Source organism: Pecten maximus, chromosome 3 (assembly GCF_902652985.1).
Source record: "Pecten maximus chromosome 3, xPecMax1.1, whole genome shotgun sequence".
Lineage (NCBI taxonomy): Eukaryota > Metazoa > Mollusca > Bivalvia > Pectinida > Pectinidae > Pecten > Pecten maximus.
In genome coordinates this window covers 1,592,262-1,618,822 of record NC_047017.1, presented here as the reverse complement: position 1 = coordinate 1,618,822, position 26,561 = coordinate 1,592,262, and the positions used below count along the sequence as shown (strand labels likewise).

The 26,561-nt window shown below is 38.2% G+C and overlaps 1 protein-coding gene across 1 annotated transcript in view; it reads left to right on the top strand.

Annotated features, from left to right (window-relative positions):
* The window catches only part of LOC117322912 (vam6/Vps39-like protein), a 30,943-nt gene extending 10,854 nt beyond the window's left edge, over positions 1-20,089 (top strand). The window contains 15 exon segments of the mRNA XM_033877877.1: positions 5,038-5,180; positions 7,297-7,356; positions 7,358-7,432; positions 8,189-8,330; positions 9,755-9,841; positions 10,122-10,195; positions 11,205-11,303; positions 12,356-12,473; positions 13,032-13,160; positions 14,270-14,372; positions 14,920-14,965; positions 15,746-15,895; positions 16,398-16,532; positions 17,588-17,679; positions 18,668-20,089. Coding sequence (XP_033733768.1) covers positions 5,038-5,180; positions 7,297-7,356; positions 7,358-7,432; positions 8,189-8,330; positions 9,755-9,841; positions 10,122-10,195; positions 11,205-11,303; positions 12,356-12,473; positions 13,032-13,160; positions 14,270-14,372; positions 14,920-14,965; positions 15,746-15,895; positions 16,398-16,532; positions 17,588-17,679; positions 18,668-18,749 — 1,535 coding nt within the window. The 3' untranslated portion in view covers positions 18,750-20,089.
* Positions 20,090-26,561: the final 6,472 nt, after the last annotated feature.

Sequence of the window (26,561 nt, the reverse complement as noted above, 5' to 3'; positions counted from 1 at the left end):
AAATCTTCGGAGACTCTTCCAATAATTTAATTTTGTATATAACACGCATTTTCATTGGCTGAAATAATTTTGTTATACCTCCATAACAAAATTTTTGACATGCGAAATGTAACGTCATTTTTGATTGGCTGATGACGTTGCGTAATAATTTATCACAGAAAAGAGTTCGCCAAAGAAAGTGAAATATCTTGGTGTGTATAAGACGAAATTAAATTATAAGAATTAACATAAATTATTTTTTCTGTTATACAGTCATAACAGAAAAAATAATTGATGTTAATCCTTAAATAATTAAACATAGTTAAGTGGTGTGAAAATCCATACTTTTCATGTTGTAAATAATGTTTTTCAGGTGAAAAAAGTGACTCGCTGATGGTACTCTTGTGCTATCACTTATAGATGTTTTAAGACTTTCAAGTTGATGGAAATATTAGAAAGTGCAGCTAATGTATAAAATAAGGTTAAGAAAGAGTAAACTTACTGTAATACTTGACTAAATGGTTGACTTACTGTAATAATAGACTAAATGATTGACTTACTGTAATACTAGACTAAATGATTGACTTACTGTAATACTAGACTAAATGGTTGACTTACTGTAATACTTGACTAAATGGTTTTATTTTGTTACCTGTAAAGCATGGCGGATAGTTAGGGATCGCTGTGTCCATCATCACGTAAAGCATGGCGGATAGTTAGGGATCGCTGTGTCCATCATCACGTAAAGCATGGCGGATAGTTAGGGATCACTGTGTCCATCATCACGTAAAGCATGGCGGATAGTTAGGGATCACTGTGTCCATCATCACGTAAAGCATGGCGGATAGTTAGGGATCGCTGTGTCCATCATCACGTAAAGCATGGCGGATAGTTAGGGATCGCTGTGTCCATCATCACGTAAAGCATGGCGGATAGTTAGGGATCGCTGTGTCCATCATCACGTAAAGCATGGCGGATAGTTAGGGATCGCTGTGTCCATCATCACGTAAAGCATGGCGGATAGTTGGGGATCGCTGTGTCCATCATCACGTAAAGCATGGCGGATAGTTAGGGATCACTGTGTCCATCATCACGTAAAGCATGGCGGATAGTTAGGGATCACTGTGTCCATCATCACGTAAAGCATGGCGGATAGTTAGGGATCACTGTGTCCATCATCACGTAAAGCATGGCGGATAGTTAGGGATCGCTGTGTCCATCATCACGTAAAGCATGGCGGATAGTTAGGGATCGCTGTGTCCATCATCACGTAAAGCATGGCGGATAGTTAGGGATCGCTGTGTCCATCATCACGTAAAGCATGGCGGATAGTTAGGGATCGCTGTGTCCATCATCACGTAAAGCATGGCGGATAGTTAGGGATCGCTGTGTCCATCATCACGTAAAGCATGGCGGATAGTTAGGGATCGCTGTGTCCATCATCACGTAAAGCATGGCGGATAGTTAGGGATCACTGTGTCCATCATCACGTAAAGCATGGCGGATAGTTAGGGATCACTGTGTCCATCATCACGTAAAGCATGGCGGACAGTTAGGGATCACTGTGTCCATCATCACGTAAAGCATGGCGGACAGTTAGGGATCACTGTGTCCATCATCACGTAAAGCATGGCGGACAGTTAGGGATCGCTGTGTCCATCATCACGTAAAGATGGCGGATAGTTAGGGATCGCTGTGTCCATCATCACGTAAAGCATGGCGGATAGTTAGGGATCGCTGTGTCCATCATCACGTAAAGCATGGCGGATAGTTAGGGATCGCTGTGTCCATCATCACGTAAAGCATGGCGGATAGTTAGGGATCGCTGTGTCCATCATCACGTAAAGCATGGCGGATAGTTAGGGATCGCTGTGTCCATCATCACGTAAAGCATGGCGGATAGTTAGGGATCGCTGTGTCCATCATCACGTAAAGCATGGCGGATAGTTAGGGATCGCTGTGTCCATCATCACGTAAAGCATGGCGGATAGTTAGGGATCGCTGTGTCCATCATCACGTAAAGCATGGCGGATAGTTAGGGATCGCTGTGTCCATCATCACGTAAAGCATGGCGGACAGTTAGGGATCACTGTGTCCATCATCACGTAAAGCATGGCGGACAGTTAGGGATCACTGTGTCCATCATCACGTAAAGCATGGCGGACAGTTAGGGATCACTGTCCATCATCACGTAAAGCATGGCGGACAGTTAGGGATCACTGTCCATCATCACGTAAAGCATGGCGGATAGTTAGGGATCACTGTGTCCATCATCACGTAAAGCATGGCGGACAGTTAGGGATCACTGTGTCCATCATCACGTAAAGCATGGCGGACAGTTAGGGATCACTGTCCATCATCACGTAAAGCATGGCGGATAGTTAGGGATCACTGTGTCCATCATCACGTAAAGCATGGCGGACAGTTAGGGATCACTGTGTCCATCATCACGTAAAGCATGGCGGACAGTTAGGGATCACTGTGTCCATCATCACGTAAAGCATGGCGGACAGTTAGGGATCACTGTGTCCATCATCACGTAAAGCATGGCGGACAGTTAGGGATCACTGTGTCCATCATCACGTAAAGCATGGCGGACAGTTAGGGATCACTGTGTCCATCATCACGTAAAGCATGGCGGACAGTTAGGGATCACTGTGTCCATCATCACACATAAATGTTGTCAGTCACACTTCAGTCCTCCAGACTTATCTTCCTTACCGTTTACCACATCAATTTGATAACTTTTTTTTTTCCATAATTCTTTTATTTTTTGATGATTTTTCACATATTAAACAATATAACAGGCTTATATGACAAAGGCAACAACATACACACACATACTCTCACACTTACATGCTGTGTTATCATCATCATCATCATCATCATCGTCGTCATCGTCATCGTTGTCGTCATCGTCATCATCATAATTACTTACATACATTTTGTACTGGTAACTTAGTATGTGACTTTGTCATAATAAATTACAGTTTGAGTTTAAACCCTTTGTCAAAATGCAAATTCGCATAATAAACCATTTTCCTGATTTTTAGCTCACCTGCCCGAAGGGCAAGTGAGCTTATGCCGTGGCGCGGCGTCCGTCGTCCGTCCGTCGTCCGTCCGTCCGTCCGGCCGTCCGGCCGTCCGTCCGGCGTCAACTTTCCATTCAAGCAACTTCTTCTCAATAACCAAAAGGCCTAGAGACCTAATATTGGGCCTGTAGCATGCTGGGGTGAAGGGCTACCAAGTTTGTTCAAATGAATGACCTTGACCTTCATTCAAGGTCACAGGAGTCAAAAAGGCTAAAATCTTCAAACGACTTCTTCTCAACAACCAACAGTCCCAGGGAGTTGATATTGGGTCTGTAGCATGCTGGGGTAAAGGGCTACCAAGTTTGTTCAAATGAATGACCTTGACTTTCATTCAAGGTCACAGGAGTCAAAAAGGCTAAAAAAAAATTAGACGACTTCTTCTAAATAGCCAAAAGACCCAGGGACTTGATATTGGGTCTGTAGCATGCTGGGGTGAAGGGCTACCAAGTTTGTTCAAATGAATGACCTTGACCTTCATTCAAGGTCACAGGAGTCAAAAAGGCTAAAATCTTTAAACGACTTCTTCTCATTAACCAAGAGTCCCAGGGACTTGATATTGGGTCTGTAGCATGCTGGGGTGAAGGGCTCCCAAGTTTGTTCAAATGAATGACCTTGACTTTCATTCAAGGTCACAGGAGTCAAAAAGGCTAAAATCTTTAAACGACTTCTTCTCAATAACCAAGAGTCTCAGGGAGTTGATATTGGGTCTGTAGCATGCTGCGGTAAAGGGCTACCAATTTTGTTCAAATGAATGACCTTGACCTTCATTCAAGGTCACAGGGGTCAAAAAGGCTAAAATCTTCAAACGACTTCTTCTCAATAACCAACAGTCCCAGGGAGTTGATATTGGGTCTGTAGCATGCTGGGATGAAGGGCTACCTAGTTTGTTCAAATGAATGGCCTTGACCTTCATTCAAGGTCACAGGGGCCAAAAAGGCTAAAATCTTTAAACGACTTCTTCTCGATAACCAACAGTCCCAGAGACCTAATATTTGGCCTGTAGCATGCTGGGGTAAAGAGCTACCAAGTTTGTTCAAATGAATGACCTTGACTTTCATTCAAGGTCACAGGAGTCAAAAAGGCTAAAATCTTTAAACGACTTCTTCTCAATAACCAAGAGTCCCAGAGACCTAATATTTGGCCTGTAGCATGCTGGGTGAAGGGCTACCAAGTTTGTTCAAATGAATGACCTTGACTTTCATTCAAGGTCACAGGAGTCAAAAAGGCTAAAATCTTTAAACGACTTCTTCTCAATAACCAAGAGTCCCAGAGAGTTGATATTGGGTCTGTAGCATGCTGGGGTAAAGGGCTACCAAGTTTGTTCAAATAAATGACCTTGACCTTCATTCAAGGTCACAGGGGTCAAAAAGGCTAAAATCTTTAAACAACTTCTTCTCAATAACCAAGAGTCCCAGGGAGTTGATATTGGGTCTGTAGCATGCTGGGGTGAAGGGCTACCAAGTTTGTTCAAATGAATGACCTTGACCTTCATTCAAGGTCACGTCGATCAAGTATGCTTAAATCTTTAAATGTCTTTTAGTGAAAAGCCAAAGTGCAGAGAGACATTATATTGGTCCTGTAGCATGCTTTCAAATAACTGCAGGATCCATATATGAAAAGATCACTGCATTGCAGGTGAGCGATTTGGGCCCATTGGGCCCTTGTTTCAATACACTGTTGTATCATGTAATCAGATACCATCCACAGATGACCTCAGATATAATGTTGACATTGAGTTCCATCAACCAACAACCAGCAACAATGTGTGATGCTTTTCATCTGTCACAAAACAATTTTCAAAATGACACCCTTTCAATTAAGTGAGCACAGGTGACACATCCACTTCTTTGGAATTCTAGTTTGACAAAGGATTTTTATCTCACCTGACTATCTATAGTGAGTGGTTTAAATATCACACTGACATCATTCTAGGTTCTGATTAACTAATTAATGTTTTGTTTTGAAGATCCATCTCATGTGATAGGGCTCTACCCTAATCTCCTACCCAACGAGTACCGAAGTCAACTGGAGTACCCTAATCGGCCTCCGGAGCTGGAGGGGGGAGATCTGGAGAAAGGTCTCCTGGCCTTACAGGACTATCTTACTCAGGTAGGACAGGACTTCCATGTGTGTTCGTGAGGATGTAAACTCGCCCTATTATTAGTTCACTTAATTCAAAGGACCAGTGGGCTTATACCATGTTGAGGCTTCCTTCAAACCATGGTCCTTTCATTTAAATTATTACTAGCCATTGAAGATGAATACACCCAGCAGGACACCTCACTTGGTCATATTATACTGTCAATGGGCCAACACATGACCCCATTCCCTAAAATTCTGAGAACTTAAGCTGGAGCAGCAATTTACCCTTTTGAGACCACTGTCATCGAATGGTGGGCTGTTCAAATCGCTAGTTGTGCCATAGAATATAGTTCTTCAAAATCTTTTCTCTTTTCTCTAGGCATTTCATCCAAAGGTGGTAAAGCCTCAATTGGAGAAAAGTAATATGTTTTGGGTCTTGTCCACTTTGGGCCTAAGGTCCTTATCGTTGGATAATGATATATATCATTATGGGTATCTTTGAATATACAGTAGAACTTTGTTAACTCAAACTCGACGGGACCAGGAGAAAACTTTGAGTTATCCGAGTGTTCGAATTAAGCAAGTTGTCATTTTTGGTGCAAAGTTTGGTCAATATTTGTCAACATTATAGAATCATTATGACTCCGCTCTGTCGCTCATCAGTTCAGTGTCAAGACTTGTCAATACATGTAAATGTATATGTAATATTTTGTTCTATCACTCGTAGTTTGGTGTAGTTTTGCCGATATAGAGTCTCGATATAGTTTCTTTCGCTTAGTCACTTCAATAACGATCTGATGTTCATGTCATTTTGCAAAAGGAATAACGATAAAATGGAATTCAATCGACTAACAATTTATTAATGTTATATCAAATAACCGTTTAAATTCAACACAGATTAAACATATGTATGTAAAACGTAACAGAACCATTACCTTATATTGGACATATAAAAAACTGTTTGATAGTCCAACTTACGTTTTACCGATAACCATGCCATTTCCATGTGTATTAGCACAGGAAGTTGGTACTGCGCATCTGCGTATAAAATGTTACTGTTACTGAGTTGGCGCTTTATCCGATTTAATAGACAGCACTGATCGTAGTACTCTGAACACCTCTGCAGTAATTACGCTATTGTTTCAGCAGTTTACAGATTTAATAGGCACCGGTTACTGTTCATTTCTACACCTGTAAAAACAGCAGCCGAGTAGATCTACCAGTGTGTCAGAGATTAGTTCCGCTTGAGCGAGCGGGTAGATGAGCTGTTGACTATCGTGTATACTATTATCAGCAACCGCCTTAGGAAATTACCTGATGTAAGTTAAACAGTACCGTTGATCACCGACAGTTATTGTTATAAGATTCCACCAACAATTCCACCAGAATTTATTAAACACTTATAATCGCTTATAATAATCGGTAGAATTGTAGTGCCGATACAAACGGAATTTAGATGTTGAAAAAATGTCGGCGTTTACAACCGATCGTTGTTGGACACAAAAGCATGATACTTCGAGTTATTGGATCATTTTATTGTTGGGACCAAATTTTCACTTCGTATTATCCAAGTTTTTCGAGTTTTCCGAATTCGAGTTTTCCAAGTTTTTTTACTAAGATAAAGAGATAATTCGGCCGTGACTGACGAAGTACTTTGAGTTAAGCAGGGTATTCGAGTTTTCTGAGTTCGAGTTAGCGAAAGTTTCCACTGTACAAGATTATGCAAATGACAGGTATAAGGAATAGTGTCCTAGTAGGGGAGGGGAGGGTTGCCATAGCTCAGTCGGTTATAGCCAGCCATGTAAGCTCAGGTGAAAAAGATATGAGGTGTGTGGTTCAGCTCTCCCTATACATGTCACTGTGTTTCTTGGGAGGATGAGAACCCGACCTGTGGATGCTCTCATAGTTGTGTCCTTCGGCAAGACACTTTACCCTAATTGCTCTGGCTGGCATGCGACAGGCCTTCTGTATGTTGTTCAGTGAGGTAGTCACAAACTACTACAAGGAGACTTCACCTTTAAAATGACCCTGGCTGTTCATGGGACGATAAAGCCAGCATGCAAACAAAGTCCTAGTGGGATGGTGGTATTAGTAAGCTTCCAGCTTGTGTGTTACTTTGTAATCTGTTTATTTTTTGTTGTAGAAAAGGGTGGATGTTTGTAAGGATATCAATAAAGAAGTTCAGACGACGGCCATCAAGGAAGGGAAACAAGACCATCAAGTCTAAACGTCAACTCAGTCAGATTATAGACACCACCCTGCTTAAATGTTATCTACAGGTAGGTCAAAGGTCAACTCAGGGATGTCAATCAACTCAGATAGATCATAGAAATCAGCCTACTTAAATGTCATATACAGGTAGGTCAAAGGTCAACTCAGGGATGTCAGTCAACTTAGACAAATCATAGACACTATCCTACATAAGTTTTATCTATATGTAGGTCAAAGGTCGATTCAGGGAGGTCAAAAGTCAACAGCTTGATACGTACATTTGTATCTCAGATGAATGAAATTTGCATTCATGTGTGCATTCTATACATAATCGTATATATCTCCAAACAACACATTCCATTTTACTACTTAACAATAAATAACCATTGCAAAAGTAATTCAGGGTACCCTTTAAGTATTTGATCTACAATTGGTTTGAATCATTGTTGGGAGAGGCAGTTCAAAATATTTCAAATTCTTTAAAATCCTTCTGTAGAAATGTAGAGTGGCTTTGTTATAATCACTTAAGTGGGCAATACAGGCCCTCTGGGTCTCTTGTATAGATTTTACCACCACATTATTTATATTCAATATCATTATTATCATTCAAACACACAAATACTTTTAACAAATATCAACATTGCTAGAACATTGCCCTCAGCATACTCTTGGTGTAAAGTTAAGTTGAGAGGGACCATGACTTCTTAAGGTGAAACCAACTATACTAAAACACCTGTTCATACGGCTTTGCTGAAGTATCTTACAAATGTATCTTATATTTATTATTAACTAGTGTTGATGGACTTTATAAAAACTTATTACAGACAAACGACGCCTTGGTGGCGCCACTGTTGAGAATCAAAGACAATAACTGTCACGTAGAGGAAAGTGAAAAAATCCTAAAACGTAAAGAGAAGTTCAGTGAACTCATCATCCTGTATGAAAAGAAAGGACTTCACCAGAAAGGTAGGAAACAATTGATCACAGCTGTATGTGTAGATATAGGACACGATAGATCACAGCTGTATGTGTAGATATAGGACACGGTAGATCACAGGTGTATGTGTAGATGTAGGACACGATAGATCACAGCTGTATGTGTAGATATAGGACACGGTAGATCACAGCTCTATGTGTAGATATAGGACACGGTAGATCACAGCTCTATGTGTAGATATAGGACACGACATATAACAGCTGTATGTGTAGATATAGGACACGGTAGATCACAGGTGTATGTGTAGATATAGGACACGATAGATCACAGCTGTATGTGTAGATATAGGACACGATAGATCACAGCTGTATGTGTAGATATAGGACACGGTATATCACAGCTGTATGTGTAGATATAGGACACGATAGATCACAGCTGTATGTGTAGATATAGGACACGATAGATCACAGCTGTATGTATAGATATAGGACACGGTAGATCACAGCTGTATGTGTAGATATAGGACACGGTAGATCACAGCTGTATGTGTAGATATAGGACACGATATATCACAGCTGTATGTGTAGATATAGGACACGGTAGATCACAGCTATATGTGTAGATATAGGACACTATAGATCACAGCTGTATGTGTAGATATAGGACACGATAGATCACAACTGTATGTGTAGATATAGGACACAATAGATCACAGCTGTATGTTTAGATATAGGACACGGTAGATCACAGCTGTATGTGTAGATATAGGACACGGTAGATCACAGCTGTCCATATAGACCCTCGCTTTAAGCTGGTCAGAATTTCACACTGTTGACCTGCCATTTTGTGAGTGACAGTACAGCTAACCACCTAAATAGGAAGGGAATGGACCAAAAAGACCACATATCAAATTATTATGTTTTTCTTCTTACATAGTTTAAATAAATAAAACTAAGCTCATTAGTTCCCAAAAGTTCAAAGGATAAATTTGGTATCTTTTCATTGATGAACATTGTTTATGCCATTATGAAGTTAAGATGGTCAGAATTAAACAAGAAGTCAACTGACCAGAGATCATCCTCAGCAATATGGGCAGATGGTTTCTGATGATTATGGGGAGGTATAGCCACACGGTGGGGCCCTTACTGGCCTGTCAATGTTCTAGATTTATTGATGAGGGTAATGGAAGGTATGTATATGCGTACCCCGGTCTCTCTATATCTTCTTAACAAATTTGGACCAAATTCCATAAAATTGTCCAACATGTTGTCTTTCAGAAAGCTGTGATACTTGTTTGTTGAGTTCTTTATGTATCATTAAACAAACACCAAATCTCGATCTTTTCCTTCAGTTGAGATGTAATAGACCAGGTAGAAGTGATCTCATTACTTGCTTACTTGCATCATTTTCATATTAAGATTAACAATGATAATTATTTTTTTCTTTCCCTCAGCCCTAAATCTGTTGATGAACCAGGCTGCCCGTCCCAGCTCCCCACTCAAAGGCCATGACCGCACAGTGCAATATCTACAACATCTGGGTATGTGGCCAGTCTAGAGGAGATACCCGAGACGAGTACTGTCTAAGGGGGGTAACTCCTGTTGGTATTAAACCATGCATATTTACTTATTGAATTAACTATATCATATTGATATGATCATTTTGTCAATAATCAGTCATAATTTGCTGAGATTTTTTTTTTTGGCTTTTCATACAACTAATTGAGATTTTTTAGAGATTTTAAGATTTTGAAGAAATATATAACAATACTGACCTTGTAGTTTACCTGTATATCTTATTTATGTTACTGTGATATACAGGAAGGGAACACCTAGACTTGATATTTGAGTATGCTGAGTGGGTGTTAAAACAGCATCCTGAGGATGGACTCAAAGTAAGTGTGATTTCTGACATCGTAACTACTAATTCATTATTGATACCTGACATCATACCTACTCATTCAGTATCGACATCTGACGTCATATCCACTAATTCAGTACTGACACAGTTTTAATGGCACATGGTGACCTGCCCTTCAGATAAACTCTAGAGTTCAGGAACTTGGTGTATTACACTGTATAATTATACACCTTTATAATTAAACCCCCGCAACGAAGTTAGGAGGGTATACTGGAATCAGGTCTGTCCGTCCGTCCCTCTGTCTGTCTGTCTGTCTGTAACACATTTTGTCCGGACAACTCCTCCTAAACCGATGGGCCGATTCCATTGAAACTTCAAACAAATATTAATGATCATGATTGTGTAGATGTGCATGCCACGTTCTTTTCCTCAAAATTATGGTTGCTATGGCAACTGGTCACTATAAACAGGTTTTCTGATAAGAACCATAACTTGAAGTTTGTCTGGACAACTCCTCCTAAACCGAAGGGCCAATTTCAATGAACCTTCACACAAATATAGAGGACCATGTGTATATGTGCATGCCACTTTCTTTTTCTCAAAATTATGGTTGCTGTGGCAACTGGTCACTGAATTCTCTTTATTGTGAACAACACATATTTCAGACATTCTGAATTTCAGAAATATTGGCATGCATGGGTTATCTTAGTTAGCCTCTAATTAACAGTTCCAATTCACCATTGACTCATGCAGATTGCCAGAGTATTAGTCAGCCATCCTGGCGACAGTTCAAGTTCTTAACTATTTTTAAGTACATGTATGTAATTGATAGCCGAAAACCTTGATCTATATATTATATAGGGTTGATGAGACAAATTTCTGTATCTGAAGGCTTTGATTGATATAGATCACCTCTGTAACAGTATCACTATTGATTATTACTGTGTGTTGGTGCATGTTGTTAATATATATTATTATATTCCATTATTATATACATTATAATGTTACATTTTTACATTATTATACATTTTTGTTGTGTCCAGATATTTACTGAAGATTTAACTGAAGTAGACAGCCTTCCTCGGGATAAAGTTTTCAAATACCTTGAAAAAGCAGCAAAAGATCTCGCCATTCCTTATTTGGTGAGTTGGTGATTGGAGTCCGAGAGGAAAGATTAGATAATACACCATAAGTGTTTCAGTATTTTTACACCTCACTTTGCATGAAGTGCCGATGAGCACATTTTATGGTGAGTGAGGATCCATCGTCCATTGTCAACTGTCTGTCGGTCAACTTTTAACTTCTAGAAAACTCTAAGCATCTGAGTATTGATATATGGCCAGGAGGTACATCGGGAAGAGTACTATGAAGTTTCTTCAGTATAGATGTCTTTGACATATTTTCAAGATCACAGGGGTCGAATCTATTAAAAACTTCCAAAATGACATATCTTCAAGGTCACAGGGGTCGAATCTGATAAAAACTTCCAAAATCTTCTTCCCAAATTCCAGAAGACCCAAAGGCCTAATATTTTTTCCAGCGGATACCTTAGACAGAGTGGTATAATGGTATGTAGTTTTCTCATATAAATGACCTTGACCTATTTTCAAGGTCGCAAGGGCCATATACTTAAAAATTCATTTGTGAATCTTTGGGGTACTCATCTTTGGCCAGTAAGTACCTGCTATGGAATGTTATGAAATTTCCTCACACCAATGACCTAGACCTATTTTCAAGGTCAAAGAGTCAAATATGTTAAAAAGAACTTCCTCCCAAGTTCCAGGAAGCACAGCAGCCTGATATTTTTTCCAGCATGTACTTTGCACAGCGTGTGTTTAATCAAACCTTGACTTAGTTTCAAGGTCACAAGAATCAAATAAATATGTCAAATATTTCAAGAATCTTCTTCTCAAGTTCCAGAAAGCTCAGTGGGCTGATATATTTGCCAGGAAGTACCTAGGATAGAGTCACAGGTTTCTGCTATAGAGTGCTAGAGATGTCCTCATATAAATGACCTTGAGGTCACAGGAGTCAGATTGTTAGAAACTTGAATGATCTTTTTACGTTTCAAAAGTGCTATGATGATTCAGCATATAAAAGACCTTGACCTATGTCAATTTAAATGTAAATTAATGTTTCATAACTAACCATGAGTAATATTTATATAACTGACCATTTCAATCTGTTGCTATAGGAACACGTAATTTTGGAATGTGAAGACCATAATTCTGACTTCCACAATTCCCTGGCTCAGTTACTTCGTGATAAAGTCCAGACTCTAATGGCGGACTATATCCAGTCACTACCTGAAGGTACATGAATGTTTTTAATGCTTTTGGAAGCTTGAGTTTTTATTTTCACTCGTAATATCATGAAAGATGAAGGACAACAGGTTCATTTTCTTTTTGTTTTCTCTTTTTTTTAAATTTCTTTACTGGTTCGCTAATTTCAAATATATTTCGGAGAGTCATGTGACACAACATGCAGTTTTAGTGTCAAAGGTCAGAGGTTTGATACTACAGTATAATCTCTCCAAACTGAATGTCACCGGGACCAGTGTATAGGTGGGTTAACTCAGGTGTCCCGTTTTTACTCAAATTGAAATCAACGAAAATGTTCAATCAAGCAATTTAATAAATCTCTGCAACAAAGAAAAGTCTGCTATTTTACAATGTGGATTTATTATTTACAAATGCACATAATTCGAGAAATTATTCAACTTTGTCCAAACAAATCTTACATTATTTTTTGTGTGTTTTACATTGTAGAGTGACTCCCACTTGTTATGATATTCTTCTTTCCAGATAAAAATGTTTTAGTAAGTGGGATATTTTTTTTTATTATTCATTTCTTCATTCCTTTATGACCAGGGCACCTGCCTAGTAAGGCTGGACAAGAACAAGGTGAACTCGGAGAGTACCGTAGGAAGCTGATCAACTTCCTACAAATGTCACATGACTACATCCCAGAGAGATTGCTGACACGGTTCCCATTGGACAGTATGTATAATACTCCGACACGTTTCCCATTGGACAGTATGTATAATACTCCTGACACGTTTCCCATTGGACAGTATGTATAATACTCTGACACGTTTCCCATTGGACAGTATGTATAATACTCTGACACGTTTCCCATTGGACAGTATGTATAATACTCTGACACGTTTCCCATCGGACAGTATGTATAATACTCTGACACGTTTCCCATTGGACAGTGTGTATAATACTCTGACACGCTTCCCATTGGACAGTATGTATAATACTCTGACACGCTTCCCATTGGACAGTATGTATAATACTCTGACACGTTTCCCATTGGACAGTATGTATAATACTCTGACACGCTTCCCATTGGACAGTATGTATAATACTCTGACACGCTTCCCATTGGACAGTATGTATAATACTCTGACACGTTTCCCATTGGACAGTATGTATAATTCTCTGACACGCTTCCCATTGGACAGTATGTATAATACTCTGACACGTTTCCCATTGGACAGTATGTATAATACTCTGACACGTTTCCCATTGGACAGTATGTATAGTATTCTTCCTAATGTAACTCCCAGGAATTTGTGTGGTTCAGCTTGAATTCTTTAATCTCAAAGATTTCTATAATGAAGTGATCTTGGAAAGTGTGTATTAGACTACATTGATATATATTGTAGTTTTTATCAAATTATATTTGAAAATAAGCTACAGATGTGAGGACATCTTTTATAGATCCAATGGGTCAGGCACAAAAATGTAAAAATGTGAAGAAATATACCTAACTAATGTTTAAATGTGAATGCCAGGATGTGAAGTGATAAGGGGCCGCGGTGGCCGAGTGGTTAAGGTGTCCCGATACTTTATCACTAGCCCTATACCTCTGGATTGAGAATTCAAAACCTCTATCGGGCAGTTGCCAGGTACTGACTGTAGGCCGGTTGTTTTTCTCTGAGTACTTCGGCTCTCCTCCAACTCCAAACCAGACACGTCCTTAAATGACCCTGACTGTTAATAGGACGTTAAACAAAATCAAAATGAACCAAAGTGAAGTGATACATATTGATATATAGAATATGGTTTTTCCAACATTTCATTTTATTTGGATATTCCAGGTTTCTATGAGGAGCGAGCCATTCTGTTGGGGAGGCTAGGGAGACATGAGTTGGCTCTCGGTATCTACGTCCATATCCTCCACGATACACCAGCCGCTGAAAGGTAATGTCGTCAGAATCTAAATTGTTGCCTTAGTGATTCCAGCTCTCTAAGAAATGTACCTATTGTTTAGAATGCTATTGAAGCAAATTTGCTAAAAAAAAAAACTTTTAAATTTTCTTTCAATAAGTCCAGACACCTGGTATTTGGCTTGTAGAATTCACATGCTCTTCCAAAAGGTAAAATCTCTTTAAAACAAACTTTTTATAACAAAAAAATAATGCATTTAGTCATGATATTGGGCCATATAGATGCTGAAATGAAGGACTACAAAGCCTTTTTCAAATCAATGACCTTGACATGCTTTCAAGGTCAAAGTAGTCAAATGTGTATAAATTCTGAAAAGCATGAAGACCAGGGTCATGATATTGGGCCAGTAAAATCAACATGGATCATTGGACAGTAAACTTTAATGTTACATCAGGTGAGTGATGCAGGTCCATCAGGCCTCTTGTTATGAATTGTTTTCTTAATGTTAAAATCTGTCTTATATATTGTCAATAAACAAATTTGATATTTCTGTACGTAATAAATGAGGATTTAACTTCAGGTATTGCCAGGAATACTTTGAACGAAACAGAGAAGAGAATAGAGATGTAAGTAGGCTCTTGTTTCTGATCCTTGGAGACATGGTGTAATCAGTAGACCAATGGAGACTCTCTCTCAGTAGCCTTGACCTCTGTTTGACCTTTATAGACAGGTTAGGACTGAAAGGTTGGGCCTATAAGTGGATTTAGTTAATGGAAGGCATGCACATATCAGTAAATCAATAGCTAGGATTATCTCTCAATTACTCACCTATCTTACATTAAAAAATGAAAACAGGAAATTGAGAGAAAAAAGAGAGGGTTAGGGATGGGTGGAAAAAGGAAAAGTTTGGGTCCAGAAGAGAAGGAATGCTAGGGGCTAGGAGAAAAAGGAAAACTTAGATGATGGAAGAAAAGAAATGTTAGGGGCTAGGGAAAAAAAGTGTGCTAGGGGCTGGAAGAAAAGAAAATGAGAGGATGGAAGTAAAGAAATGATAGGGGCTAGGGAAAAAAAGAGTGCAAAGGGCTGGAAGAAAAAAGAAAAGTTAGGGGCTGGAAGAAAAGAAAAGTGAGAGGAGGGAAAAAGAGAAAGGTTACAGGCTTGAAGAAAAAGAAAGTTTAGGAACTGGAAGAAAAAAAAAGCTAGGGGTTCGGGGAAAAAAGAAAAGTTTGGGGCTGGAAGGAAAAGGAAAAATCAGGGGCTGGAAGAAAGGAAAAAATTAGGGGCTGGAAGAAAAAGAAATGTATAGGGCTGTAAGATAAAGAATAGTTGGTAACTGTAAGTTGGTAGAATGTCCATGAGTGGTTGGGAATAGAAATGCACCTGTGATGGTTTTACTTGAATTACAGGTGTACCTCGACTTGCTGAAGATGTACTTACAGCCCCCATCTTCCTCAGCCCTGGGGATCTCCGCTGGTCAAGGGTTTACTCCTAAACCGAGTATGGAGGCTGCCCTACGGCTTATGAAGGAGCATGCCTCTAAAATTGACTCTACGAAGGTAATAAAGGACCTCTCTCTGTAACAGGACTGAATTCAAGATTACCTACAAACTACTACCCATTAAGTTAACAATAGCATAACAAGACAAGAGTATTTTTACCAGAGTTATGCCCCTTTCATTGCCAAATATCGGCATTGTGTAGAAAAAAAGTTTTCTATTTCTTATTCAATTCCTCAAAGTTTTTGTTCACTACTACAAGAAACAATTATGTTCAACATATGTTAGGAATTTTTATACGCCTGTCAACGACACTACATTTTCCTGTGGTAGTTTTTACTTTTTCCAGTGACAGGCGTATGATGTTCCTGCTGGCGGAACTCTAATTTGAGTTTGGTAAAAACCAGATTTTCAGAGTTTATGAATTTGTGTAAAACATGTAAATGAGGAAAACTGAAAATGAACGGACCAGGATTCAAACACGGATCCTCCAAACTCTAGATGGACATAACATGCAAGCTACTGGAGCTCAGAACCTTTATATCATCATTTTTTTTTTCAGGCGCTAGAGTTGTTGCCAGCAGCGACTAGAATTGAAGAAATATTAAATTATTTGGAAAGTGTGATGGAACACCAGGCAACTGTAAGGCGGAAGAATCAGGTCCTGAAAAGCATGTTTTATGCTGAAAATTTACAGGTAGGAACCAGGTCCAAAAGAGCATGTTTTACGCTGAAAATTTACAGGTAGGAACCAGGTCCAAAAGAGCATGTTTTACGCTGAAAATTTACAGGTAAGAATCAGGTCCTAAAGAGCATGTTAATGCTGAAAATTTACAGGTAAGAATCGGGTTCTGAAGAGCATGTTTTACGCTGAAAATTTACAGGTAAGAATCAGGTCCTAAAGAGCATATTAATGCTGAAAATTTACAGGTAAGAATCGGGTTCTGAAGAGCATGTTTTACGCTGAAAATTTACAGGTATGAATCAGGTCCTGAAGAGCATGTTAATGCTGAAAATTTACAGGTAAGAATCAGGTAAACATAAAAAATCTTCCTTCGTCGTGAGCTGATAAATTCTCAGGAAACCTCGTCCTGATGTTGTTCTGAGGTAAAACAAGATATTTTGAACAATTATGTCAACAGAACACTGACTACAATCGTTGAGATGACACCTAGCAAGGGATGGAGTCATGTAGGTGGTAAACTGGTATCTAACTACATAATTGTACTATTATAATAAAACTAATCTTAACCTGATCAGTGATGTTTAAGTTGTCACACTAGATATAACTTTACCTAGACATAATGGACTGATGAAGTATGAAATGTTATATTGATTGCAATGTCTGATATAAGTTATGGAAGTTACCAACACAAGGAATTTATTGTATCCTCCTCAATGAGTTTAATTGTTTATGTGAATATCACTATCTGTTTAACCCAGATATACCTTATCTCGTCCTTTCCTTCTTGTCTCTTCCTTCTCGTCCTTTCCTTGGTGGAAAATGAAGAAATTTTATAATTTCAAAAATCTTCATTTACATTGTGTCTGACAAAATGTTTTTAAAAACATATCATTATGTTTAAACATTCCACTTTCAACTGACACAAATGATATTTGTTTCTCCAAATGAAAAAGACAGTTGCTGTACTCATTACTGGACAAGTTGAAAATAATTTGCTAACTTAAAATCATCATCATTATGGAGTAACCTCCCTTCCATTAATAACTTAAATGGATTTTTTTTTTCAGGTTCATGAACAGACGATGTTTTATCACAAACACAAAGTGGTTATCAATGATGAGAAGATGTGTAAAGTCTGCAAGAAAAGAATTGGAAACAGGTAATATCATAGTTATGGTGTTATACATGTACGATCCATACCAGTGTATAAATAACATCGATTCTGAGGAAATTGTCACTAGTGTTATTAAAAGGTTGTCATCACCCACACTATAAAATATGGGGGGAATATCAAATTCCACACAAAACATTTTGCCTGCAGATGTCCATTCCTTATTTCATGGACTTTATTGGACAGTCCAGTGTCCAGCTGGACCAGGAAAATACCTTCCTATAAATAGTCCTCTCCCTGGCAAGATTACAGTACCAGGACTGTGAGCTTTATTTTTATTTCAACAAAAACTGCTGATGCATGAATGGCTTTATTAAAGATCAAATGTTTATTTTAGTTTTTTTTTATAGAAAATTGGATTTTAACTCATCAAGCTCTTATCTAGATGAATAAAATAGTATGTTCATATATAGTGCAGATATAAGAAAGTGATAATAGGCGGGCCATAGCATACTAAAAAGTAGACTTTCACCTACCTGTACCAGGTACACTACCTACTGCGTTATAGTCAAACCAGAATGACCTTTTGCGTTGACCTTTTGGTGGAATATTCAAAGTGGGTAGTTCTTTTGTTAACAAAACATATTGATTAGGAATACTACTGTGTCAAGCAGGGTGCTGTTTTGGACCATTCGTTTTTGTTACAATTTTATATTGACAACATAGGGATTGTATCATTTATTTTTGATGCATGGTTTACACATATTCAAGTAACTATGTGATCAATTGTTCACATGTCAACAGTTTTGTCGCTTAATCTAGACCTGTATAAATACAAATGATGCAGCTGATGATAAGGTTTGTTACATTATAAACAACTAACAGATATACATGTATATATACAAAGCACCTATTTTTCCTGAAATGACTATAGACTCGTCTGTAATCGTCATTTGCTAATCAAAGTTCAACACGACAGGTCATTCTGGCCGGACTATAATGGTATCTGTTGTTACTGTGTTGTGTATCATTTCAGTGCGTTTGCCCGCTACCCCAGTGGAATGGTCGTCCATTACTTCTGCTGTAAAGACCCTAAAGTCAACCCGCTGGAGAAATGACGAGGGACACTTACATAGACGTTAAATTGTGATAGATACACATTCCTAAAGAGGATTTCAAATGCCTGAATGGTCCTATGGCTAGTTAGACATTCTGAAGGAGACTTTGGAATACAAATCAAAGATTTCAGTTAACACTGGATAAATTGACGGTTGACAGGGAGAGAATGAGTGCAATATTATGGAAAATGCAGCATGATTGTTTCTTTGTGTGAAAGAAAATGTGTTTAAGGCCGACCGGAGTATCATGGAAGTGTAAGTGGTTTCTCAAGCTTTTATCAAAATATTCTTAAAATTAGGCTCCAGAAACAGTCGAATTGATCAAACCAGTTAAGTTGATGGCTTGTTAACAATTCTACAGATTCCTCAAGAAAATGTTCCAATTTGCTTCAAGTATCAATCCTGAATTTGTCTTAACTTTTGTTTTTTATATCGTTTTTTTATAAAACCAGAGACATACAGCCTTAATGTAAATAATATTTTTGAGAAAAGTTAATGAATTGGCAAATCATAAAATTCATATCAAGAACATATTAGATAAAATGTAAGTAATCAATGATTCAAGAAAGATGATGCTAGTATGATGTCCATGAGGGAATATTAGTTATTCTGCAAATGTCAGTTCTAGTTGTTTGTAAATCTGTTGATGACGTCCCCACAGCCATCATATTTGTTATCTCAGAAGAGATTATTTTTGTACGTCAGAAACATCATTTTCCTGGTAAATTTTGCTTTTGCTATATTTATTTTGTAGATAAATTACAGCTTTTGCCAAAACATCTTGTCTGATATTTGGGATAATACTATCTTTACTGTGCCAACCTTACTTTGTTTACTGTACAGGAGATCTATAATTGCTGTGTGTTTTGGTACAGTAGTTCATGTGTAAATTGGATTTATGGTGATATGACAGGGTTAGGAAATAATGAACCGGTTGTCATGGAAATTGTCATGAGTGATCTTTTTTTCAAATGTGCCATCATTTGTTTTGTTGCAAAACTTTACTATGCCATTCCATGCTGATTTTCTTGATATCTAGACTTTTACGGAAAAGCATGCAATTTTTCCAAGAAGTTATTATTTCAAAAAAGGAATGAAAAAATGCCACAGTTCTCTTGAAGTGTTTAGTGGTTACAGGGAGAATCCTGTTTGAGCTGTGAAACTTTATCTACAAGGAACAGTTTTTTTCAGGACATTTCTACTCACCAAAATATGGAAATTTGATCATTGCAAAAAAAAGTGATTTTGTCCTGAATCATATAACCTTTCTTGCAGTTATATATTAGTAGAACATGAAAAAATCTTGACATTACCATGGAATTAAAAATGATACAACACACGACTTTAGTTTTTACTCTTTATCTCATATGAAAGGGAGTTATCCCCCCTATATATTTTTCCCATTTCCGGTGTCACAGCCCGTTAACAGGGGGGAATAACCCTTACAAGCTGTACTCAAACATAGGTCTGACGTTCAATTGGAAATCTTTTCTCGGGAGATTGATTTCTACGATTGTTTCATAACTCATTAAAAACTTTTTTTTTTGCTTCAAGACTTTCCATGTTTATAAATGTTGAGGTATATATTGAGATTTATTTATTATATCGAAGTTCACAAAGGATCGTATTCAACAAACTTAACATACTGTCCAAAAACAGATAAAACCCTTTTAAATTTGTATTCACATCTTTAAAATTATGGTTTTGTTGTCAAGTGTGAGATAAGCTTTATGCATATTAAAGATTTACAGTTCTAAATACAATGCTATTTTAAAATTCCATTCATGCGGTCAATGAAATTCTCAAATACTTACCAGTATGTAAAGAAAAATATCTCGTGTGCTAGAAATTAAAACGTACTTTTCTTTTCACCAATATACCATTGCTGATAGATAATAGAAAAAATACAGTTGGCACAGTGGTAACTCACTTACCTTTCATGAAGGCAGCAAGGGTTAAAATCCCTAATTCTCTGGGTATTCTGGTTTCTTCCGACAGTAAGACCACTCACCTGCTTCCGTTCAAGCCAACAAGAGGGGGAAATGTCATTTGATAGAACTTGTTTCTCAATTGTTAAATATACATTGTTTACATTTTACAATTCAATCTGGAAATCTAGTCAAAGTGTTAGAATGTTTACTTTATTAAAAGGTATGTCCTGTCTAAGACTGTTCCTGGTATTTATGCAAAGATCTTTGAAGGTCTCCAGAATTTTTGGTATATGCGTTTCTGAGTGATCATGCTCAACAAGATTCTTTGACTTCTGTCTCCTTCACTTCAGCATACTTGTCAAACGCATTGGTGATCTTATGTAAGTTTACTCCTGCCACAGCAAGCGGTGGAATTCATGTGTGTAACATAAAAGAATAAATTGATTAATATGAAATAAAAAATAATAATAATCAACAGATTTTGTAATTCTGTTAGCTATAATGAAGTTCATACATATCGAAATCATAAATATAAGTACAACAGGTATATACACTGTAAATTATTGATAAGGTCCAATTCACCAAACTTCACCAAACTAAGGAAAAAGGCCCTGCACGTGGCATCCCAATGATTCTCAGATCCACTTTACTGCTGTTTTGTTTCATTCAGGGGAACCGGTTTTAGTCACCTGCTATGATAGCATACAGGTGGGATACATACAACGGCCTTTTTCTAGGGCTTTCCAATGTCCCCTGAACCACAGGTGCCCCGACTCATTTTATAAAATAATAACATATAAGAGTACATATAAATGTACTCTTATATGTTATTTTATAAAACGAGTCGGGCACCTGTGCCTGAACAGAAGGCATTAAACCTCCCCCTTTATACACATAATTGTTAATAGCCATTGGCCTCCTTTTCAATATCATAAAACTTCTTTGGTATACGCTAAAATTAACAATATCCCTTTGGCTAAAAAACATAACCTTATCCCCAGTTCAATGGAGACAGAATCGTGGTTGGAACTGATCGTAGGGCGTAGTGGCAACGTTATTTCCTTTAAAGTTTTTTCCCCAGAGCTGCAATTAAATTACACTTTAAAACAGGTTATTATCCAGCGATGCTCTCGGTTCTGGAATATCTGTAGGGTGCCAAACAAATGGTGTCCCATGGCGATATGTTCAGAATAGCTATGGATGACAACAATCATTGGGTGACATGGACACCATGCAGGTGAGTCCAAAAAATAACGTAATTGCCAGGATTTGAAATGTCTCATTTTTCTGAATGAAGACATACCGGCAGACACATGGCAGATGTTCGACAAAGCTTTGATTAGATTTACGTATACTGTCCGCTTGTCGGGATAGCAAGGAATTTCACATCCATTATGTTCTATTACAACAAAGACAGTTTCAAGGAATAGGAATTACACTGAAGGACGGCACTTCCGTTCGAAAGAGGAAGCGTCATTGTCACATTATATTTCCAGTGTTACTTGGACAAACATTAACCTAAAATTCTTTGTAGGATGAGCTACGTCGAAGTTAGACATGAAAAATGAAAGTACACCAAAGAGATAGGTTCTACTTAAATCGAGCTTGGGGTTTATTCAGAAACATTCAAATTGGTACGATTTATTGAAATCGGGAATGAAAACCGTAGCGCTCATATTACAGAAAGGAGATCTTTCAGTAAACAGTGTTTCGGACATTAATGTAGCGGCGGCATTTGTTAGCAGAGGAAATCTTAAAACCGCGGCCACAGAACAAGCCATAGAAGTCAAACATCAGTCGAAACGCAAAGCCCTGCGATCAGCAACCAATGTCCCCTCCGGGGAGGACAAGAAGAAGAAAACCAATCGTTTTAACATAGTAGTATAGATAACCACACTTTCATTGCGACCTTCACATAGTAGTATAGGTCACTACACTTTCATTGCCGACCTTAACCTAGCAATATAGGTACCTAGTTAGTTACCTATACTACTACGTGAAGGTCAAGGTCGGCAGCTCGCTACAGGCCCCTGTGGAAGAGATATTTGCGAAGATTGATCCCATAAAAGGTTATATAATGGAAATGTTTTTACTTTGTTTTCCATTCTCTTTAGTACTGGCATAAGTTTCCCGTAAATGTGTCAAATTAGAATTGATTGATTTGATTCTCCCCCACTCAAACCAACGAATGAGTACATCAGATAGGAACGGTCACCTCGGTCAATGGTGGTGGGCTTCTAGACGTTGCTGAGTTATGGACCAGCGGCCAGAGATTCCCAGTTGACTAACGTGGTTTGGTATAAAAATATTCGGAAAAAAATGACACGACAAGAGAGAACAATTACGGGGGCGTGAAGGAGAAATTATTGTCAGTAACGATTCAAACGGTCGAATTAATGGGAACTACTTACCGCACTTTTTTTCAAAGAAATGTATTTTATCAATAACGTAGATGTAAAGATGACGCCTAACGAGAAGCAAAGAAGTCTTTGGGTTGATTGGAGAAGTGGGATGAATTCAAGTGGTCATCAACGACATGTATCTCAATTTGAGTAAAGTAAGACTGGACACATTGGTCAAGCGAGCTCATGCAAAAAGCTTTGGGAAGGGCGCCTGTCAAAATCTTTCAGAAGAATCGAAATTAAGGTGTTCCAGTTCCTTGAGGGAACCACAACATCGTCAAGGGCAACATGTTTTACGACAATTGCCAAAAAGATTGTTTGTCGGGAGTGAAGACAGTGGTGCCTATAGGCTAGCGGAATCAGTTTCATTTCAATCATTTCAGTATCAACTTTGTTGTCTTGAACATGACTGACAAACAGATATCCTCGAAATATTTACAGCCCTATTTCACCTTCAAGCATTTTATCATAAACTACATGGAACTGTTTACGAGTACGAGTACTGGTAAATAGGTCAACCGGACGAAGACAACAACATTTCGAGAGATGACTACAGTACACGATATTCGCTGTTTGGGTTTGAGTTAACGCCAGATCTGTTGGAAATGGGCACCTTTCATCTGAAAACAAGCCAACCAGTCTGAGGAGTGTATTTCGGCGAGGCCTTCCCCAATAAGATTAATGTCGTTGTCAGTGCAGAGTTTGAGAATATCGTAGAAATCGATCGTAATAGACAAATCTTATTAAACATTTTGCCCTGTTTCAAATGGGTATATGCAAGTACGAGATTGCCAATGTATCTATTAAACGTTCTTGTCATATATCGGTCTGTAATACCGATCACGAGAGTCAAGTTGATATCGCCATCAGGGGTCATTCGATGTTGTTCTTGTTATTTTGATCAGAACTCTCTTGAATCTGGTTCCAATGTTGGTTTATTTCACTCTCCGATACACCTCAGAAGCAATCATTTCCTCGGGACCATCTCAACATCTTAAAACCTAGGGTAAAATCATGCTTCAACGCCTCAGAAAAAAAGGCAACATTTTGGCAGTCATGTGGAATGAGACATCTTGGATAGATAAAAACTTACCACAGACAACATCTCATCTCTTTTCCATTTGTTGTTAATTGTGTTTTACGTAGGAGAGCTTGACTAGTTTAATTGTAGTTAACTTGTGCTGTGTTTAACATATATAGAGATAGTCTGGTTCCCTGACCCGTATTTCCGTTTCCGTTGGACTACAATATAAAACTATTATACCTCCAATATAGGGACCCCATATTGTAGTCCAACGGAAACGGAAATAAGGGTCAGGGAATCAGACTAATACAGAGTGAGAATATCCAACAGTGTTTTCAGTAATACCAAATATATTTCACGAGTGGAGCTAATATTTTGATATTTTTCATAAGAGTTCGAAAAATTTCAAAATATTAGCCACACAAATATATTTGGTATTACTGACGATTCTGTTAGATATTCTGTTTATTACATTTTTATAGCAAAATCTACCGAGGCAGCTTCAAAGTCATTTTTTTTCGTTTGTAAGCAGTAATTTGATTGGTCAAAAAAAAGTGATATTTTTCACTAGTGAAATTTTTTATCGAACGAATGATTTTCGATATTTCACTGGTAAAAATGTAACAAATGTGTTTACTAAAGTCACCAGTACGGAACACGAGGGTTTGTTTCAATTACGTCACAGAGTATCCTAAATTCAGCGATCTTACAGAAATAAAACGCCTATAAAATTGACGATAGTTATATACTGCCATCCGTCGTCTCCGGCATTATCAAACGAGAGGTTGGTGGGGCATATTTACTCACAGGCATGTATATTATAGCTTTGTGTACATGATGTTTGTTTACGTAATGTTTGTGTGTATCTTTGATGTTAATTGTCAGCCATAGAGAACACAGAGTTTCTGAGGAGTTACGCTATCAGGGTATATAGTGATAGGGACATTGTGATTGTCCCGACGTAACAAACATCTCGGTGTGTAAGGACCGGGCCGGGGGATACCGTTGTTCATTTCGTCTGATGCCAGTATGTCAGATATTTATATGTAAGTCTCAGAGTATGTGTTGTACAGAAATGATCTGCCATGGGTGCAAATTATAAACACTTTTGTACCCATCTTTGTTCACCGACACTACATTTCTAGGCCATAGAATTTAAATAACCATGACACCTAAAAACTCGTCAGTGTCAATTTCATGTACGGAAGTAGTCAAAATTCATGCTTAGTATCTAACATCAGTTTTTAACATCAGAAATTTCTTTTTTATTTATAAGAAGAAAATCAGTAGTTTGTTCCATTCTCTATCCACAGCACAACAATATAACGTTTTGTTACAACTTTTATATAAAACAATAATTCTTGCATGGAAAGCCATAAAATCGACGGATGTAGTACAGTTATAAAGAGTTCTGTCTTACGCTCATAACTTCACCATACAAAGCAGTACCGTAGTTTTAAAGATCCACACCGTTATTGCGTTGTGATATCCCTGAGAATTACAAAAATGGTAGCCCGAGTTTTCTCTGGCCCTGTCACCATGTCTGGTATAGGTGACAGGGCCAGAGAAAACTCGGGCTACAAAAATGGTAACGATAATTTTATCCATTGATGTCAACAAGTTAGGTAATTAGTTGTTATAACCTATTTCATGTATTTTGATTCGTGGCTCAAAAGAATAAGCTTTCCACCTATTTTTAATATATAAGTATAAGTTATCATTGTTTAAATCTAATGTGTGAAGCCGTTTTTCTCTCTTTCCTCGTCCATTTACACAACCTATCCATTCAACCAAGAAAAACAGCACAGCGCCTTCCTGTAGAGGTCTCCACAGCGTATACAAGCCTTTTAGTTATAAATTCTCTTAAATATCATTGCATGCGCAGCATACAGTATACATAACTATCAAGTTTGAATTAACATTCCCTTCTGCGCGTGACTGTAAGTACGTGCTTGATATGATATGCATACGGGGTGCTTATCGCGATTCGATCTGAAGCCAACACGCGACTTTTGTTTTTTACAATCTGTTTTTTTTCTGCATATCAACCAAAAGTCAGATAGGGTCTGCATTTTTCACTGTTCAAAAGCATTTGTCCATTCAGTCAACGGGAGGTCGCGGTTGTCCATTCAGTCAACGGGAGGTAGCGGTTGTCCATTCAGTCAACGGGAGGTCACGGTTGTCCATTCAGTAAACGAGAGGTAGCGGTTGTCCATTCAGTCAACGGGAGGGAGCGGTTGTCCATTCAGTCAACGGGAGGGAGCGGTTGTCCATTTAGTCAACGGGAGGTAGCGGTTGTCCATTCAGTCAACAGGAGGTAGCGGTTGTCCATTCAGTCAACAGGGGGTAGCGGTTGTCCATTCAGTCAACAGGAGGTAGCGGTTGTCCATTCAGTCAACGGGAGGTAGCGGTTGTCCATTCAGTCAACAGGAGGTAGCGGTTGTCCATTCAGTCA